The sequence below is a fragment of the Myxocyprinus asiaticus genome, chromosome 31, assembly GCF_019703515.2.
Source record: "Myxocyprinus asiaticus isolate MX2 ecotype Aquarium Trade chromosome 31, UBuf_Myxa_2, whole genome shotgun sequence".
Lineage (NCBI taxonomy): Eukaryota > Metazoa > Chordata > Actinopteri > Cypriniformes > Catostomidae > Myxocyprinus > Myxocyprinus asiaticus.
The window spans coordinates 32,406,085-32,425,633 of NC_059374.1; the positions used below are offsets into that span (position 1 = coordinate 32,406,085).

At 36.0% G+C, this 19,549-nt stretch overlaps 1 protein-coding gene across 1 annotated transcript in view; it reads left to right on the forward strand.

Annotated features, from left to right (window-relative positions):
• Nucleotides 1-19,549, forward strand: part of wdr95 (WD40 repeat domain 95) — a 44,207-nt gene that overhangs the window by 24,466 nt on the left and 192 nt on the right. Inside the window, exons 11-29 of the mRNA XM_051665498.1 lie at nt 810-921; nt 1,051-1,120; nt 1,739-1,982; nt 4,852-4,957; nt 6,639-6,790; nt 6,971-7,073; nt 8,130-8,236; nt 8,317-8,396; nt 8,524-8,578; nt 8,669-8,714; nt 14,175-14,234; nt 15,229-15,388; nt 16,319-16,417; nt 16,512-16,570; nt 16,680-16,818; nt 16,938-16,977; nt 17,773-17,861; nt 18,086-18,264; nt 19,357-19,457. Of these exons, the coding sequence (XP_051521458.1) occupies nt 810-921; nt 1,051-1,120; nt 1,739-1,982; nt 4,852-4,957; nt 6,639-6,790; nt 6,971-7,073; nt 8,130-8,236; nt 8,317-8,396; nt 8,524-8,578; nt 8,669-8,714; nt 14,175-14,234; nt 15,229-15,388; nt 16,319-16,417; nt 16,512-16,570; nt 16,680-16,818; nt 16,938-16,977; nt 17,773-17,861; nt 18,086-18,264; nt 19,357-19,457 (2,001 nt within the window). The remainder of the gene's footprint in view (nt 1-809; nt 922-1,050; nt 1,121-1,738; nt 1,983-4,851; nt 4,958-6,638; nt 6,791-6,970; nt 7,074-8,129; nt 8,237-8,316; nt 8,397-8,523; nt 8,579-8,668; nt 8,715-14,174; nt 14,235-15,228; nt 15,389-16,318; nt 16,418-16,511; nt 16,571-16,679; nt 16,819-16,937; nt 16,978-17,772; nt 17,862-18,085; nt 18,265-19,356; nt 19,458-19,549) is intronic.

Below are 19,549 nucleotides of genomic sequence, written 5' to 3' on the forward strand. Positions count from 1 at the left end.
TCTAGTTTGAGAAATAGATGCCTCACATGTCCTCAGCTGACAGCTTCATTGAATTCTACCCGCTCAACACCAGTTTCATGTACAACAGTAAAGAGAAGACTCAGGGGTGCAGGCCTTATGGGAAGAATTGCAAAGAAAAAGCCACTTTTGAAACAGAAAAACAAAAAGAAAAGGTTAGAGTGGGCAAAGAAACAAAGACATTGGACAACAGTTAATTGGAAAAGACTGTTATGGATCTTAACCCCATTGAGCTTTTGTGGGATCAGCTAGACTGTAAGGTGTGTGAGAAGTGCCTGACAAGACAGCCACATCTATGGCAAGTGCTACAGGAAGCGTGGGGTGAAATGTCACCTGAGAATCTGGACAAACTGACAGCTAGAATGCCAAGAATCTGCAAAGCTGTCATTGTTGCACGTGGAGGATTTTTTGATGAGAACTCTTTGAAGTAGTTTAAGAAGTTCTGAAATTTTTTTTCAAATTGTGTCCTGACTATACATTGTGATTAGCTGAATGCCACTTTAGTGAATAAAAGTACCAATTTTCTTCTGAAACAGCTAAATCTGTTCATTATACCAAACTTTTGGCTGCAAGTGTAATATTTATAGCTTAAAGTTTTTCTTTTGCAGAACAATGAGACATTTAATCATTTTTACTTTGTGGTCTTATTTATCAGTGCAAGCCTTTATATATTTCATTTTAATTACAATGTAAGCAAAACCACATAGACCTAAATATATTTTGGATATGAGCCTGTGGATTGCCTGGGATTATTTATTCATGGTTTCTAAATTCTTGCATTTATGCCATAGATTGTGGGAAAACTTGCCGAAGGTTGAGAATGTGCCAAACATCAGCATTGACCATGCAGTTCCAAAAATAACATATATCAGATGGAAAGTCCACCAAGACTGGGTGTCAAAGGTTAAGTTTATGCACATATATATATATAAATTGTTAGGTTAGGGTTATATCTTTTGTAATTCTAGTTGGTTTTGAGCAAGAGAAAATAACAAGGGTCTAAACTGTAACAATATTTTATTATCATTTCAGGTGAAATATTTTCAAAGCATACGTGCCATTGTATCCACATCAAACCATGAAGACTCCGCCCTTGTAATCGGTAACAATGAAAAATTACTTTTTTCCCTTTATACAAAATGTGAGTTGATGTGATCATTATCTTCATTTTCTGTTGTTGTTATTTAATAGGGTGAATCTCACAGAGCCTGTCGAGAACATGTCTGGGTCAAAATTCACCTCAAAGTCAAAAGAAAAAACAGGAAATTATATTTTCGCATAAAGCCTTATTTTCATAACATTAATCATCATGAAAATAATGTCACAAATAATGTAAAATAATGGCAGCCATGCGTAAAATCTTAATGATCCTTTTGATTTTTAGAAGGCTTTTTTTTCTTTTGATTTTGGGGATTATAAATGACCTTTAAATGTTCTTTGTGAGATTCATTCAACAGTGTGAAAAAAGTGTGTTCTGTATTCTGAGCGAGGCCTGTTTATCATGACAGAAAAAAAAATAGCATCTTGCATGTTTAATGCCCGAGGAGAAATCTGTCAAAACTCTCAATGAAGTGAACTCCAGTTAAACTCATTTGAATAACATGCTGTGACTCAGGAAAAAAGGGGAAAAGGGCTTTGAGCCATCTGTCTACTGTGATCTCTTTGAGTGTGTATGTGATTGTGCTTGTGTATGAAAGTTTGAAAATGTGTTTATAATTAGGGTGCATTCTTCCATCAACCAACATCGAAGCGCAAATGAGAAGGTTGTCAGTGTTGAGTGGAGAGGGAAAGTCTAAGCAAGTTGTACCCAACACAAGCACTCCTCTGCAGAGGGCAGCCGGTGACCAAACAGTCTTCACCGTTTGTAAAGGAGTAATGACCTTTGATTTCTGCAAGAGTCATAACATTTTGGTCACCGGGGGGATGGACAGGCTGTTGCGCATGTGGAATCCTCACGTACCTGGGTATGGCTTACATCTGGATGATACATTCTTTATAAAGTGGGATCTTTTGATTCCTATTATTTTTAAGATACTTAGACCAGGGGTTTTCAAACAATTATTTTAAAAACTTAAAAAGTTTACCAAAATTCAACATTATGCTGCAAAATACAAATAATGGTCGATCAAATTGAAAATTAAAATAAAAAATGTCTTAACCCTCCTATGGTATTAAAAAATGGCACCTCCCTTTGGTATTTGCAGTAATTTTTGACCGGAAGGGTCAGATGAGTAACCCTTTTTTTTTTTTTTTTTTTGATGATGATGATGATGATGATGATGATGATAATGACAACATTTCTTCTTCCCTGAAGTAAGAACAATAACATTATGGATTTCTTTTGGGATTTTATGCTATTTTGATCTTATTTACATGTACATTTCAAACTTTTACCATTCATTTGCAAATACAAATAAGCACATATTTGAAAAAAAAAAAAAAAAAATTCAGAACGTATACTTCTATAAGTTGAAACATTAAGAAAATATGAGAATGTGTGAATTGGAGGCAGATTGCTGCCATTTGGTGAACAAAATATAAATAACTTGACTTGAAAAACATGTCATGCCAGTAACAGCCAGTAGATTGCTGTAGCCACCTACTGTGTAGTCTGATGGCTTATTGTATCCTAATTTTATATTTTATCACAAAATATGCATTTGGATATATACACCGATCAGCCACAACATTAAAACCACCTGCCTAATATTGTGTAGGTCCCCCTCGTGCTGCCAAAACAGCGCCAACCCACATCTCAAAATAGCATTCTGAGATTATATTCTTCTCACAACAATTGTACAGAGCGGTTATCCGAGTTACTGTAGACTTTGTCAGTTCAAACCAGTCTGGCCATTCTCCGTTGACCTCTCTCATCAACAAGGCATTTCCGTCCACAGAACTGCTGCTCACTGGATGTTTTTTTTATTTGTTTTTGGCACCATTCTGAGTAAATTCTAGAGACTGTTTTGTGTGAAAATCCCAGGAGATCAGTAGTTACAGAAATACTCAAACCAGCCCATCTGGCTGGTTTAAGTGTGTGTGTGTGTGATCTGCATTGTGAGTGTTCGGTATTGTGAGTTTGTTATCCTCTCACAACTTCGGTCGGTCAGTTTTGACCGCAAATACCAAAGGTGTCCCTTTTTTTATTTTTACGACCACTTAGACTTATCGAATCAAGCCCAATGTTTTTTTTGTTTGTTTTTTTTTTTTTGCTTTAGTACTGTGGCAAAATAAAGACTATTAATTTTACCACATTTTTGTCATTATAATATTACGCTTACTCATTTTAACGCACAACATAAATTGGTCTTTATTCATGAAAATATTTAGCTGCCTTTATTTTTTAGGAAGGGGGTCCCTCACAAGGCAATCATCATATTTTGAAAACCTCTGTCTTAGACGACTGGTTTCTATCTAAACAATCTGGACAATCTAGACAAAGACTTTGCTATGTTTGACAGTGGTTCTCAACTGATGGATTGTGACACAAAAATGGGTCTGTTCTGGTAGGTTTGCAGACAACATGGAAAACAATGCTGAATGCAAACAATAAAATGCAACAACCATATAAGCATACATAGGATGGACAGGTTGCGTGACATGCTCTGATCCTCGAAACCCATCACCAAAACCATGCAAGAAAAACATGGTTGGTGCCGACTACAATTTTTTTTTGTTTGGAAAGCATGAAACCATAAGACATTCCAGAGACAAAAACCAAAATAATCAATATTCCTATTCAGTTTATGCCATATTAATAATTTTGCTTATTGTTGGGCCTGAAATTCATGTAATGTTGATGATTAACAATTTTGGTACTGTGTTAGGTTGCCACTTCATATAAAATCTGGGCCCTGAAGCAAAACCAGTTGGTAATCATAACAAATATGAAATGCACACAGATGAAACCTTGTGATTAGGGTTGGGGAGTAATGAAATACATGTAACGGGATTACGTATTTAAAATACAAAATATAAGTAACTGTATTCCACTACAGTTACAATTTAAATCATTGGTATTTAGAATACAATTACATTCAAAAAGTATTTTGATTACTGAAGAGATTACTTTGCATTTTATTGTCATTTGTTTCATTTAATATTTAGTCCTTTCAGATGGAAAACATTTATACATATAAATGATGCGATCCAAAGTTTATTTGAACAGCGGTGAAACACTTTCTTATGAAGTGTTACATTCATACGAGCAGACAGAGAAGTAAGTTTGAAGTAAGTTTGGAGCAGAAGAAACAGAAATAAACCTTGTGTAAATTGTCAGCTTTACGCTAAGCTAAAATGCTATTTCTAGCCATTTTACATGCACGTTACCAGGCACGATCATATTTTTTTATCAAGAAAATTCACATTGGATCATAATTTCATTTTTTCAAGTAAGACCTTTGATATTAGGGCAAAAATCATATTTTTGATAATAATTTTTGTATTGTTTTCCTGTAAAAATATCTAAAAATCCTTAAAACAAGATCAGTTTGATTTATCTTGTTTTAGAAACAACACTGCATAAGATATTTAGGTTTTTCAGAGAATGTATTTTTAACGTGTATTTTGTCTTACTGTACTGGCAGAGTTTTTATAGTCAAAACAAGTGAAAAAAATCTACCAGTGCTGAAGAAGTAATCCAAAGTATTTAGAATATGTTACTGACCTTGAGTAATCTAATGAAATACGTTACAAATTACATTTTACAGCATGTATTCTGTAATCTGTAGTGGAATACATTTCAAAAGTAACCCTCCTAACCCTGCTTGTGATACAGTACTGAAGTATTACAATTTGCCAGGCTAGTAATTTTTTACACTCTGAAAATGACAGGTGGCCAAGAGGGATTTTGAAAGGTCACAATGCCTCTATTTCCTACCTTTGTATAGCCTCAGAAGATGGACACATTTTCTCAGTCTCCACCGACAACACTGCTAAGGTGAGGCAATTAACCCAAACAAGAAGATTTCACCACTCTAGATCCAGACACTGATCAACACCAATCAATATTTAATGTTACTGACCTGCCCTGCAAAACTAAATCACTGAAACTAGACTAATTAACTAATGTAGCTAATATAACTAATTTTGTCAATATTAATATAAATTTGACCTAAATCGCGTCTATGATCTGCCCTGTGCACAATTTTTTTCAAATTCAGAGAAAACAGAATGACACTATTTGATAATCCGCATTTGACTGCACAATTAAAAAATTGTTGGCGTAGTTACTGCTTTTTTGGATTTAAGGGCAGTGTTGACAGTTGTAGGTGTAATCTAATTACAAAGTAATTAATTACTGTAATCTAATAAATTTTTTGTACAAAGTGTAGACAATTACATTTTAAAATTCTTATAATCAGATTACATTTACCAAGTTTCAGTTACAGACATTAAAGGAATAGTTCACCCAAAATTTAAAATTCTCAAATTTCTTACTCACTTTCATGCCATACCAGATGTGTATGACTTTCTTTCCTCTGCTGAACACAAACAAAGATTTTTAGAAAAATATCTAAGCTCTGTAGGTCCATACAATGCAAGTGAATTTTGGCCAGAAGTTTGTAGGTCTATATAAATCCACATCTATAAAAGTGATATGATAAGTGTGGGTGAGAAACAGATCAATATTTAAGTCCTTTTTTTATGATCAATCCCGACATTCATATTCTTCTTCTGTTTTTGGTGATTCGTATTCTTCGTGCATATCGCTACCTACTGGGCAGGGAGGAGAATTTATAGTAAAATAAATGACTTAAATATTGAACTGTTCTCACCCACACCTATCATATCGTATGGGTTACTTTTATGCTGCCTTTGTATGCATTTTGGACCTTCAAAGTTCTGTCCACCATTCACTTGCATTGTATGGACCTGAAAGCAGAGATATTCTTTTAAAATTCTTTGTTTGTGTTCAGCAGAAGAAAGAAAGTTATACACATCTGGTATGGCATGAGGGTGAGTAAATGATGAGAGAATTTTAATTTTTGGGTGAAATATCCCTTTAATTACTTTGCTTACACATTCCTAAAATAATATAAATATGCTGAATACATTTAAAACATGAATTACGTTAATATGTACATCTGTTTGGGTTTTGTGACAGTTGAAGGATGTGTGCCCCACTAACTGACAGTCAATAAATAATGAGGAAATACTGAAATTATTTAGAATTTTTTAAGCAGAATAAAAAAAGCTTTTCTGTGAATTGTTTTAGAAAGTAACTTAAAAGTAATAATTAATTCATTATTACCTAAAAGTTACTTTTTTGATGAAGTAATCAGTAAAGTCAGTAATCTGATTATTATTTTAGAGGAGCAATTAGTAATTTGTTGTAAATGACTGTTTAAAGTAACACTGATGTGAAAATTATGCAAGTAATGCAAAATGTATGCATTGTTTACAAAGGTATTTTTATTAATTAAAATATTGATTTATTAAATTAAAAAAAATCAAATTTTTCCTTATGAAAAAGACAATCTTAAAAATTCTGGTCACATCATATTTTGTAAAACGAAATGCTAAATTAACTGCATTGCCTATCCATTGATCAGAGTTATGGGTCAGTACTACATAAATATGAAAATGCATGTTTTGTTATATATTGAAATTTTTTCTAGATATGGCATATTCAGGACCAGACTTGTCTGTTTACTGCCCATCCAAAAGCAAGTCAAATCCAAGGAGAATTATCAGCATGCCTCTATTATTCTGCTGTGAAGGGGCTCTACATTGCCACAGATTCCCTTGCCTTACTATCCCTTCAGACAAAGTATGTGTTCTTTGTTCAAAGTTCTTATATCTCAAAGTCTTCTCTATTGTTTTTTCTTGATTAAAAGAAGGTTATCTGTAATTTATTTTAGAATAATTTTTATGTCCATTTAGTATTGGTTGTCATCAGTTTTGTGTCTTTTTCTTTCATTGAAATTCCTCTGTATTCCCTCTGTTTTAGAACACAGCCTAAGGGCAATCATATTGTGTCCCATAAAGAGCCTGTGTTGTGCTGCGGATACAGTGTGGAGTTTAGACAGGTGGTGAGCTGCTCGCTGGGCTCGGTGAGTGGCATTAAAGAGAACGTGGAACACATTGAGGATATAAATGCATGAGTGTTCCTCATGCTCATTGGTGGACCATTTTATACCTGATCTTTTATACTGGACTGGTACTTATCTGTCTTTGAAATCCACCAGGTGAACCAGGTACAGGCAACCAACAAACTGGCCAGAGATCTTTTATCATCACTGTGTCCTTAAAGGATAATTTACACCCCCTAATGTCATTCCAGACTTTCTTTACTATGCAGAACACAAAAGGAGATGTTTTAATGAATACTGTGGGGGATTGTGCTGTAGCGCGCGCTCTTAAAGGCACCTCTGCTTAAAATTCCCCTTGACCAAAAGGGCACCCCTGTTCTGTGCATGTCAGTGGGCCTAACTTTCAAGCTTAAAGGGATAGTTCACCCAAAAATAAATTCTCAAATCTTTCACTCACCCTTATGCCATCCCAGATGTGTATGACTTTCTTTCTTATGCAAAACAAAAATGAAGATTTTTAGAAAAATATCTTAACTCTGTTGGTCCAGCAAATGGCGTCCAGAAATCTGAAGGTCAAAAAAGAAGATAAAAGCAGCATAAAAGTAATTCATAAGACTCCAGTCATTAAATCCATATCTTCAAAAGCAATATGGTAACTGTGGGTGAGAAACAGATCAATATTAAAGTCATTTTTTACTATAAATCTCCACTTTCACTTTAACTTTCAAAATGAAAGTGGATATTTATAGTACCAGAACACGAGTACTCAAGAAATTATGTTGTTTAGTGCTAAAAACAACATAAGTTCTCACATGAGTGCGAACCACTGTGAATAAACTTCTTCCAAGTACTCATGAATGCGTAAAGCCATAAGATGTACTGTATAAGGAACAGATCGAAAACTATAGCTTTGATATAAACTTGCACCTAAATGATTCTTAATTTTTGGTTTATCAGATTTTAAATGGGATTCCAGCTCCTAAACTTGACATTTCAGCTCATAAGAAGCTCTGTTCTTTATTAAAGGAACAGTCCCTCCAAAGAAGAGCTTTAACATATGGATTTATTTGAATTCAGGTTATAAAAGTCTGGGACATAGACACTGGAGCTCAAGTGTTTGAGTTTGGATGTGCTCACGGAGAGTCTGCTATTACCTGCATGGCGTTCGACACATCCGGAAGGAGGTTGTTGTGAAATCGCAAAATAATTGTTTTATTTTTGTTTTTATTTTTGCTTTATTGTATTCTTTTTTTATATTTGACAGGCTTATGACTGGTGGAAGAGATGGCTGCCTTAAGATGTGGAACTTTAACAATGGCCAATGCGTGAAGATACTAAGTAGAGGTCAGTGTATTGTATTTTATAAGTTCTTAATGTGTATTTGCTTTGATTTTGACAGATTCAAAGATATTATCTCACACATCTTCTAAAGCTGTTGTGAAACCCTGAGCTGGTTTATGTTTTTCCCCAGACGGAAGACGTGCCGAGATTTGTGACTGCACTTATCTTACACTTCACAGGAACGCGTAAGTCTCCGCTCACTGTGAGTGGCATAATCTCCAAGGATATTTATCCTCTCATTTTTGGCTGAGTCGCTTTTTTATTTATTTTGGCAGATTTTTGATTTCTGTTGGTTGGGGCCGCAGGATTGACATTTACTTGGTGAGTATAAAGGAGAAAAAGGGAACGAACCTGCTTCCTTATTTTATATCTACATAATTTCCCAGATGGCTCTCATAAAATGGTTGACTGCTGTGACCTGTTTCTCCCCCTGGTAGTCTCGACTTTTATTGTTGTTCAGTCCATTTCCATATTTCATTTAGTTCTGTGATCCTCCCTCCACTATAGTGCTTGAGTGCTGAAGTATTTGCATGTGGTTTATTCTTCATCCCTTGTGACAGTCCATTATTCCAAAAGTTAAAAAAGGGCTTTAGTTCCCTTTAGACAAGATATTCTGAGGTTTATGGAAAAAGATGCTTTCAGTGCATGATTATGACACCATTGGAGAATACATCTCTTGGCAGTTCTGTGTTGAGTTCAGTCTATCTTGATTTATTTATTCTTTCAGTGGTAGAGGAACATTTATTATTAAAGACCCCCTCCACTGAAAATCAAGTTTTTAACCTTGTTTACATGTACATATGGTGTTTTTTATATACTAGAAGACATACCATGAGTGAAATCAGCAGTCAATGCTATGGCTGAGCATTTTCGCCTTGGAACTGCAGTTCCAAAGACAGTCTCAAAAACACAGATTCAGACAGCCAGGGTTTCATACATCACAAACCTGAGGAACCAATCCCGTCAACTTGCGGGGTCGGGCTTTCCATATCAATAGCATACACTAGGGCGAAGCAAGGAGTATCAGGAGAAGCCAGGTGTAGCTACGTATAGTTGTGCTCAAAAGTTTGCATACGCTGGCAGAAATTGTGAAATTTTGGCATTGATTTTGAAAATATGACTAATCATGCAAAAAAAACTCTTTTATTTAAGGATAGTGATCATATGAAGCCATTAATTATCACATAGTTGTTTGGCTCCTTTTTAAATCATAATGATAACAGAAATCATCCAAATGGCCCTGATCAAAAGTTTATATACCCTTGAATATTTGGCCTTGTTACAGACACACAAGGTGACACACACAGGTTTAAATGGCAATTAAAGGTTAATTTCCCACACCTGTGGCTTTTTAAATTGCAATTAGTGTCTGTGTATAAATAGTCAATGAGTTTGTTAGCTCTCACTTGGATGCACTGAGCAAGCTAGATACTGAGCCATGGGGAGCAGAAAAAAACTGTCAAAAGACCTACGTAACAAGGTAATGGAACTTTATAAAGATGGAAAAGGATATAAAAAGATATCCAAATCCTTGAAAATGCCAGTCAGAACTGTTCAATCACTTATTAAGAAGTGGAAAATTCTGGGATCTTTTGATACCAAGCCAAGGTCAGGTAGACCAAGAAAGATTTCAGCCACAACTGCCAGAAGAATTGTTTGGGATACAAAGAAAAACCCACAGGTAACCTCAGGAGAAATACAGGCTGCTCTGGGAAAAGATGGTGTGGTTGTTTCAAGGAGCACAATACGACGATACTTGAATGAACAAAAATGAGCTGAATGGTCGAGTTTCCAGAAAGAAGCCTTTACTGCGCCAATGACACAAAAAAGCCCAGTTACAATATGCCCGACAACACCTTGACACGCCTCACAGCTTCTGGCACATTGTAATTTGGAGTGACGAGACCAAAATAGAGCTTTATGGTCACAACCATAAGCGCTATGTTTGGAGAGGGGTCAACAAGGCCTATAATGAAAAGAATAACATCCCCACTGTGAAGCATGGTGGTGGCTCACTGATGTTTTGGGAGTGTGTGAGCTCTAAAGGCATAGGGAATCTTGTGAAAATTGATGGCAAGATGAATGCAGCATGTTATCAGGAAATACTGGCAGACAATTTGCATTCTTCTGTACGAAAGTTGCACATGAGACGCTCTTGGACTTTCCAGCACGACAGTGACCCTAAGCACAAGGCCAAGTTGACACTCCAGTGGTTACAGTAGAAAAAGGTGAAGGTTCTGGAGTGGCCATCACAGTCTCCTGACCTTAATATCATCGAGCCACTCTGGGGAGATCTCAAACGTGTGGTTCATGCAAGATGACCAAAGACTTTGCATGACCTGGAGGCATTTTGCCAAGACGAATGGGCAGCTATACCACCTGCAAGAATTTGGAGCCTCATAGACAACTATTACAAAAGACTGCACGCTGTCATTGATGCTAAAGGGGGCAATACACATTATTAAGAACTAAGGGTATGCAGACTTTTGAACAGGGGTCATTTCATTTTTTTTTTTATTGTTGCCATGTTTTGTTTTATGATTGTGCCATTCTGTTATATCCTTCAGTTGAATATGAATCCCATAAGAAATAAAAGTAATGTGTTTTGCCTGCTCACTCATGTTTTCTTTAAAAATGGTACATATATTACCAATTCTCCAAGGGTATGCAAACTTTTGAGCACAACTGTATCGGTATTTTGCAAGACATGTTATGTTTTCGGATGCAAAGTTGCAAAAGGACAAATTGTGAGCCTTCATGTATTACCAAAGGATCCAAAAATCCGAGATAAATGGGTGCAGTTTATTTGGAAAAATCGTAATGTCCCAGCAAAACTTCTAGAGAAAACTCAGGTTTGCAGAAGTCATTTTCCAGAGAACTGTTTTGAAAATTTTACTCAAAAACAGATGGGTTTTGCCACTAAACTTATATTGAAGCCCAACACGGTTCCATCAGTTTATCCTGGGGGTACAGTGAGCTCCCCAGTGGAGATGGAGGTGGGGACTAATTTGCATATTCATAGATCCATGCATACTAAATGAGGCAATGGTGTAGAGTTATACCTAAGCCATTTTAAGGCATGAAGGGATTATTGTCATGGAAAAAAACTTTTAAATATGTAATTTTGATTAACAAAGATCTGTTTTTAGGGGTTAAACCAGTGACTGGAGAGGGACTTTAAAGATAGTACAGATCCCACTATCTTCACTCTATCCTACTCTGTAAAATGTTACATTTAAGACTTTTAAAAAACTCCCTGTCAAAACTCTTGACTGAATGAATCAAATTAAAGAGATACAAGTGATATGTTAAAAAAAAATGCTCAATGACTTCTTATAAAAGAAGCTTGCAAGTCTCCTAAAAATTTAGATTTCCTTAAAAATTTACCATAGGAAGCCAAGTTTGTTATTGTTACTCCAGATTCCAGAAATCACGATCAGTCTTGACGTTTTTTTGCTTTTTTGTTTTTTTTTATTGGTGTGGTAAATGTAAATTTTTGACCCTGTATAATAGTGTTTGAAAGTAAACTGTACTTCCCATTCATTAAATCAATGAGAGCAACAGGCCTTCCACAGACGTGCTTTTGCACTCAAAGACAGCTGGACCGAGCACAACTGAATGCAGGGATCTCGAGAAGCATTCTTCAAACTACAGTTGTAGCCAAAAATATTGGCACCCTTGGTAAATATGAGCAAAGAAGGCTGTGAAATAAATCTGCATTGTTTATCCTTTTGATCTTTCATTCAAAAAAATCACAAACATCTAACCTTTAATTGAAGTAAAACAATTAAAACAGAGGAAATATCTCATTATTAAATACATAATTCTCTCCAAAATGCATTGGCCATAATTATTGGCACCCTTTTATTCAATACTTTTTGCAACCTCTCTTTGCCAAGATAACAGCTGTGATTCTTCTCTTGTAATGCTTAATGAGGTTGGAGAACACCTGGCAAAGGATCTGAGACCATTCCTCCATGCAGAATCTCTACAGATCCTTCAAATTCAGAGGTCCATGTTGGTGGACTCTCCTCTTCAGTTCACCCCACAAATTTTCTATGGGTTTTCCAGGTCAGGGGACTGGGATGGCCATGGCAGAACCTTGATTTTGTGGTCATTGAACAATTTTTGTGTTGATTTTGATGTTTGTTGTGGATCATTGTCCTGCTGGAAGAGGCAGCCAGGTTTAGATTTTTTATATGTTGGTATTTGATAGAGTCTGTGATGCCATGTATCCGAACAAGATGTCCAGGACCTCTGGCAGAAAAACAGCCCCATAACATTATAGATCCAGCACCACATTTAACCATGGGCATTGGGTACTTCATCTCTGTGTGTGCCAAACCCATCTCTGGTGTTTGCTGCCAAAAAGCTCTTTTTTTGTTTCATCTGACCATGGAACCCAGTCACATTTGAAGTTCCAGTAGTGTCTGGCAAACTGAAGATGCTTGAGTTTGTTGTTGGATGAGAGCAGAGGCTTTTGTTTCTTGAAACCCTCCCAAACAACTTGTGGTGATGTAGGTGATGTCTTTTATTTTATTTGAGACTTTCTGACCCCAAGACCCAATTCTCCAGCTGTGACCCTTGGAGATTCTTTGGCCACTTGAACCATCCTCCTCACTGTGCATGGAGACAATATAGACACACGTCCTTTTCCAGGCCGATTCTTAAGATCTCCAGTTGATTGGAACTTGTTAATTATTGCCCTGATGGTGGAAATGGGCCTTTTCAATGCTTTGGCTATTTTCTTATAGCCACTTCCCATTTTGTGAAGCTCAGCAACCTTTTGCCGCACATCAGAACTATATTCTTTAGTCTAACACACTGTGACTGATGATTAAGGGAATTTGGCCTGTGTGTTACCTCATATTTATACCCCTGTGAAACAGGAAGTCATGGCTGAAAAATGTCATGTTCCTAGTCACCCAGGTGCACTAAAAAATTTAAAATATGAATGGGAATATACTTCAGATATATTTGACTTATTAGAATTTCTAGGGGTGCCAATAATTGTGGCCAATGTGTTTTGGAGAAAAATATTTAATAATGAGATATTTCCCCTCTTTCAATTGTTTTACTTCAATTAAAGGTTAGATTTTTGTGAATTTTTTGAATGAAAGATCAAAAGGATAAACAATGCAGATTTTTTTTCACAGCCTTCTTTGCTCATATTTACCAAGGGTGCCAATAATTTTGGCCACCACTGTACATTTAAAGGGAAATCTCACCCAAAATGAAAATTATTTCATCATTTACTCATACTCATGCCATCCCAGATGTGTATGACTTTCTATGTTTTGCTAAACACAAACAAAGATTTTTTGAAAAATATCTCAGCTCCGTAGGACCATTAAATGTAAGTGAATGGTGGCCAAAATGTTGAAGATCAAAAAGCATATAACGTCAGCAAAAAAGTAATCCATATGACTCCAGTGGTTAAATCCATATCTTGCGATATGATAGGTGTGGGTGAGAAAAAGATCAAAATGTAGTCCTTTTTACTATAAATTATTATAATTTATATTAAAAAAGGACTTGAATATTGTTCTGTTTCTCACCCGTACTTATATCGCAACCAAAATTATCTGAATTATAATATGTATTATATACAATATTTATAATTATATTTGCAAAATTATTTTCATTTTGGGGCCTTTCTCATAAATATTGATATATGCGATTTATTTGATTAATTAATCAGCACATCGTGTAAATAATTAGATTAAAAAAGGTTAATCAATTGACAGCCCTAGTATAAATACTTTTTGTTGTTTTTGACAGGACTCTCCAGAGGAGACTCAGTACAACCAGAGACCAAAACCTTCATGGCAGGAAGATGTGGTTGGCATCCCCGAACACAAACACGCACACGCACACACACACACACACACACACACACACACTGTAAACAGCTCCCTTGAGGTCATTCCTCAGTATCTCTATCAGGTTAAGGTCTGGGCTCTGACTGGGCTACTCCAAAAGCCATTCTGTAGTGGATTTACTTCAATGTTTAGAGTCATTGTCCTGCTACATCACTCAACTTCTACTGACCTTCAGATGGCGTAAAGCAACCCTGACATTATCCTGTAGTATAGCTTGATAAACTTGGGAATTCATTTTTCCATCGATGATGGTAAATGGTCCAGGCCCTGAAGCAGCCCCAAATCATGATGCCCCCTCCAACGTACTTCACCATTGGGATGATGTTTTCATGTTTTTTTAATGATTCCTTTAAGTCATTAGCTGTCACTCTAGAGTTCTTTTTTACCTCACTGAGCATTCTGCAGTGTGCCCTTTAAGTCATCTTGGCTGGAAAGCCACTTCTAGGGAGAGTAGCCACAGTACTAAATAATCTCCATTTATAGAAAATGTGTCTATCTGTGGACAGATGAATATCTAAGCTCTTCAATATAACTTTGTAACCTTTTCCAGCTTTATGCAAAGCAACAATTCTTGATTGTAGGTCTTACAAAATCTCTTTTTTTGCAAGGCATGTTCCACGTCAGCAGATGCTTCTTGTGAATAGCACACTCAAAATATTTGAGTGGTTTTTATAAGTTAAAATAGCTCTAACCCACACCTCCAATCTAGTTTAATTTATTGGATGCCAGGTTTGTGTGTTGTTAGCTTAAGCACATTGTGCTTTGTCTATACTTGTGACTTTAATGAAGATGAGATCACATTTTATGAGCAATTAATGCAGAAAACCAGCTAATTCCAAAGTGTCCGCATACTTTTTATGCCACTGTAGTGTGTATCCTCTTCATTATTAGCTGTTGAAAAATAAATATGCTGGGGCACGTTGAAGTAATGTGTTGACTCACGTCTTTCATAGAGGAATGGGCACAAAGAAGATATCCTGTGCATTGCTCAATGTGCACCAAATCTCCTGGCCACTGGCAGCTACGATGGGGAAATCATCGTATGGAATGTAGTATCTGGATGCATACAATGTCGCTTCCAGACCCCTCAGCCTCAGAGTACCAGCACTCATGGTATGCTAACATTCCTATGCACATTCTGGTTTACAGCATCATTATAAAGCACATACATATTTAAAGTGGAATTAGAGTGCTTTCTTAAAATAAAGGTTTCAAATTAGAATCAAAAAGTTTTTTTAAGCCTGATACCTGATATACAGTAGGAGAACCTTGGAAATGTTTATTTCTTATAGTTCCTTAGAAAACCATCTACAGTACTGTGCAAAAGTCTTAGGCACATAATATGTTTCACAAAAACATTTGTCTTAAAATGGTTATTTATATCTTCAGTTTTGGTGTGTCAATGGGAAATATAATTTTTAGACAAACATTCCTTTTGCAAATAGATTAGAATGAAAAAGAAGAACCGGGAGCCCAGTAACAGATGGCATGGCCCCCACAGTGCCCACCACTGAACATCGAGTCAGTCTGGGATTACATGAAGAGACAGAAGTAATTGAGACTAAATAGATAGAACTGTGGCATATTGTCCAAGAAGCTTGGAACATCCTATCTGCCAAAAAACAAGAAAAACTGTGTCCAGGTGTACGTAGGTGAATTGGTGCTATTTTGAATGCAAAGGTGGTCAAACCAAATATTGATTTAGCTTTTTTTTATGTTTAATGGATTTTGTGTGACATTAATTGATCAATGAAAACTATTTATTGCATTATTTTTTTTAAGAAATCCTCAATATGCAACATTTTTCACAAGTGCCTAAAACTTTTGCACATTACTGTATGTTCTAGTGCTTTGAAGAACCAAGAGGGACCTATAATGTGACAAATAACATTTTAATATTTAAAGAACAATATAGAAAATTTATTTCAAAAAACCTTTTCTTTCCTTTTATTCTGAATATGTGTTTTTGCTCATTTATTTTGAGTTGTTGCAATATGCCAAGGGGGCCTGAAGTATTTGTTGTTTTTTAATCGCATATGATAGTTTGGAACACAAGTGTCCTGAGCCTTATCTTCTTAAACACTCGGGCAATCGTTACAGAATTGTCTTCTTCTGCTTGGCTTGTATCTTCAGGGTCTCAAGGTAAACTTGTGTCTTTACGTGATTAAAAAAGATCAGTTCATATACAATATGCAGAACTTCTAAGCTCACTCAAGATATTTAATCTCTATCACAGGTTTTGTTCACTTCTGGAGTGTTCTGAATGGGGGGAAATTCATAACGTCTTTTCAGGCTGTAAGTATTATAACTGACCTTTTCTCAAGTATGATTACAGATTTAGTGCTGATGAAATCATTCAACAGAATAAGCCAAGGGTTCTAATTCACACTTTCTGTTATTTAAGTCTCACTTGAAGCAGCAGATTATGAAACTGGCTTTAACGCAGGATGACAGCCTGCTTTTTACAGCTGATCATGTTGGCTACATCGATGTTTACAATATCAAGCAATACGCCCTGCAGCCTGAACAAAACCCTCCTGAAAGTAAGGAATTTTTTTTCATTTTTTATTATTGTTTAGTTTGTTTGCCGAACTTCTTTTAAAAATGCAAGTTAAACAATAAAATAATATTTTAAACTCAATTCTCGTTTACTTATTTCTAGAGGTGAACTTCTGGCGTGCACACATAAGCAGTATCACTAGGTAGGTTCAATAAGCCGTACACTCATAATTAACTAAATATATATACACTCATTAAGCACTTTATTAGGAATATATGTACACCTACATTTTCATACGATTATTTAATCAGCCAATCATGTGGCAGCAGTGCAATGCATAAAATCATGCAGATACGGGTCAGGAGCTTCAGTTAATGTTCACATCAACCATCAGGATAGGGAAAAAAATTGGATCTCTGTGATTTTGACTGTGGCACGATTTTTGGTGCCAGACGGGCTGGATTGAGCTGACAGAATGTCCACGGTAATTTAGATAACCACTTTGTACAATTGTAGTGAGCAGCTCAGAATGCGCACCTCCCCGAACTTTGATGTGGATGGTCTACCTTTCTCATCAACAAGGCGTTTCCGTCCACAGAACTGCCACTCACTGGATGTTTTTTTGTTTTTGGCACCATTCGGAGTAAACTTTGTTGTGTGTGAAAATCCCAGGAGATTTAGCAGTTACAGAAATACTCAAACCAGCCCATCTGTCACCAACAATCATGCCACGGTCTAAATCACTGAGATCAAACTTTTTCTCCATTCTGATGGTTGATGTGAACATTAACTGAAGCCCCTGACCCGTATCAGCATGATTTTATGCATCACTTACTTGGCCTTACGGAACTTTTAAAAAAAACATTTAATGCAAGACAAATTAAGGGACATTGCACTGTTGGCACACGATTGGCTGATTAGAATATCGCATGAATAAGTAGGTGTACAGGACTGAATTTTTAACAATATCTCATTAATATAATGACTTCTTTTCAAGCTTGAAGATAATTGAGAATGATCAATTGCTGCTTACCTCCTCAATGGACTGCTCAGTACGATTGTGGAATGTCCATGGTGACTTTATAGGTACATCTGATTTTTCATGAAGATGGAGATCTTTTGTTCACTTAATTTCAATTATTGAGCTGACTTCTGAGTGAGAAGTATCTCACTCAGAAGCAACTGATTTGATTAATTACTTGAAGGATAAAACATTGTGTGAACCAGCTAGATGACAATCCAGGTTTTAAACTAAGATTAAATAGCTGCTTGACGCGAAGTGACAATCTAACATACACTGAACTCCACAGGTACATTTGGGCAAGCAGAGATTTGGAGCATTCACACTCCATCTTCCTGGAAACATCCAGCTGTTGCCTATGAGATTCTCATAGATCCCTTAAGCATGCCCTCCCATCCAATACTAGAGAAAGAAATCAAGGTGTCAGATGTCCTCAACTCTGAGAAAATGAAAAATATAAACAGTGAGGTAAGATATTTTTGGATTAACCATTTTAAAAATCTCTCAGCTCTATTTTGCACACTAGAAGGCACACACGGAATCAGTGTGTGCAGAATTCTGCAAGATTGGAATGTCTATCATTCACAGTTATAACATATCCCCTGCCCCTTGCATATTTATTAGATATTTAGTTTTATTTTAAAAATGCTTTCAACTGCCAATTAGAGTGCAGTGCTCTACTGAAAATGTTTTACCATGTTTAAATCCGTTCCAGACTTTCAACTAAAATAAGCGCAGAAAGTGCTAAACAGTCCCTAAATTCTGTCTGGGGTTTATAATGGGTGCTTAAAGGGATAGTTCACCCAAAACTCTCATCATTTACTCACCCATATGCCATCCCAGATGTGTATGACTTTCTTTCTTCTGCTAAACACAAGCAAAGATTTATACTATTAATAATATATAATAATATATTAGATAATAGATCATATTTAGCTCTGTAGGTCCTCACAATGCAAGTGAATGGGTACTAGAGCTCCAAAAGGACATAAAGACAGCATAAAGGTTATCCAAAAGACTTGAGTGGTAAAGTCCATATCTTCAGAAGTGACATGATAGGTGTGGCTGAGAAACAGATCAGCAGAAACAGTCATTTTTTACAATCTCCATTTTCACTTTCTTCTTTTGTTTTTGGCGATTTGCATTCTTCGTGCATATCGCCAACTACTAGGCAAGGAGGAGAATTTATGGTAAAAATGACTTAAATATTTATCTGTTTCTCACCCACACACATCATATCGCTTCTGAAGATATGGATTTAACCACTGGAATTGTATGGATTACTTTTATGCTGTCTTTATGTTTTTGGAGCTTCAGAATTTTGGTACCATTCGCATTAAGGACCTACAGACCTACAAAGTCATACACATCTGGGATGGCATGAGGGTGAGTAAATTATTAGATTTTCATTTTTGAAGGGAACTATCCCTTTAAGGGTGTTCATATTAAAATCTCAGTGATAGATAAAAAAAAAAAAAAAAATTTAAAAAAGAGATTATATACAGTATGTATACTGGGATTTTTTTTTTCTTAAGCAGTCCTAATATGCTCTAATTGCAGCTTGATGTACTCAGTTATGAGAGTGACACTTCATCCATCCTCAATGACAAAGATATCGATGATGAAACAAACAACTGGTATCCATCTGTGCCTGGCAGGAGGTTGGCTAGTTTGTATTTTAAGTAAACAACCCAGTAAAAGAGGATGAATTCACATCTAAATGCACCCCAAGTGTTCTAATTTAGCAGTAACA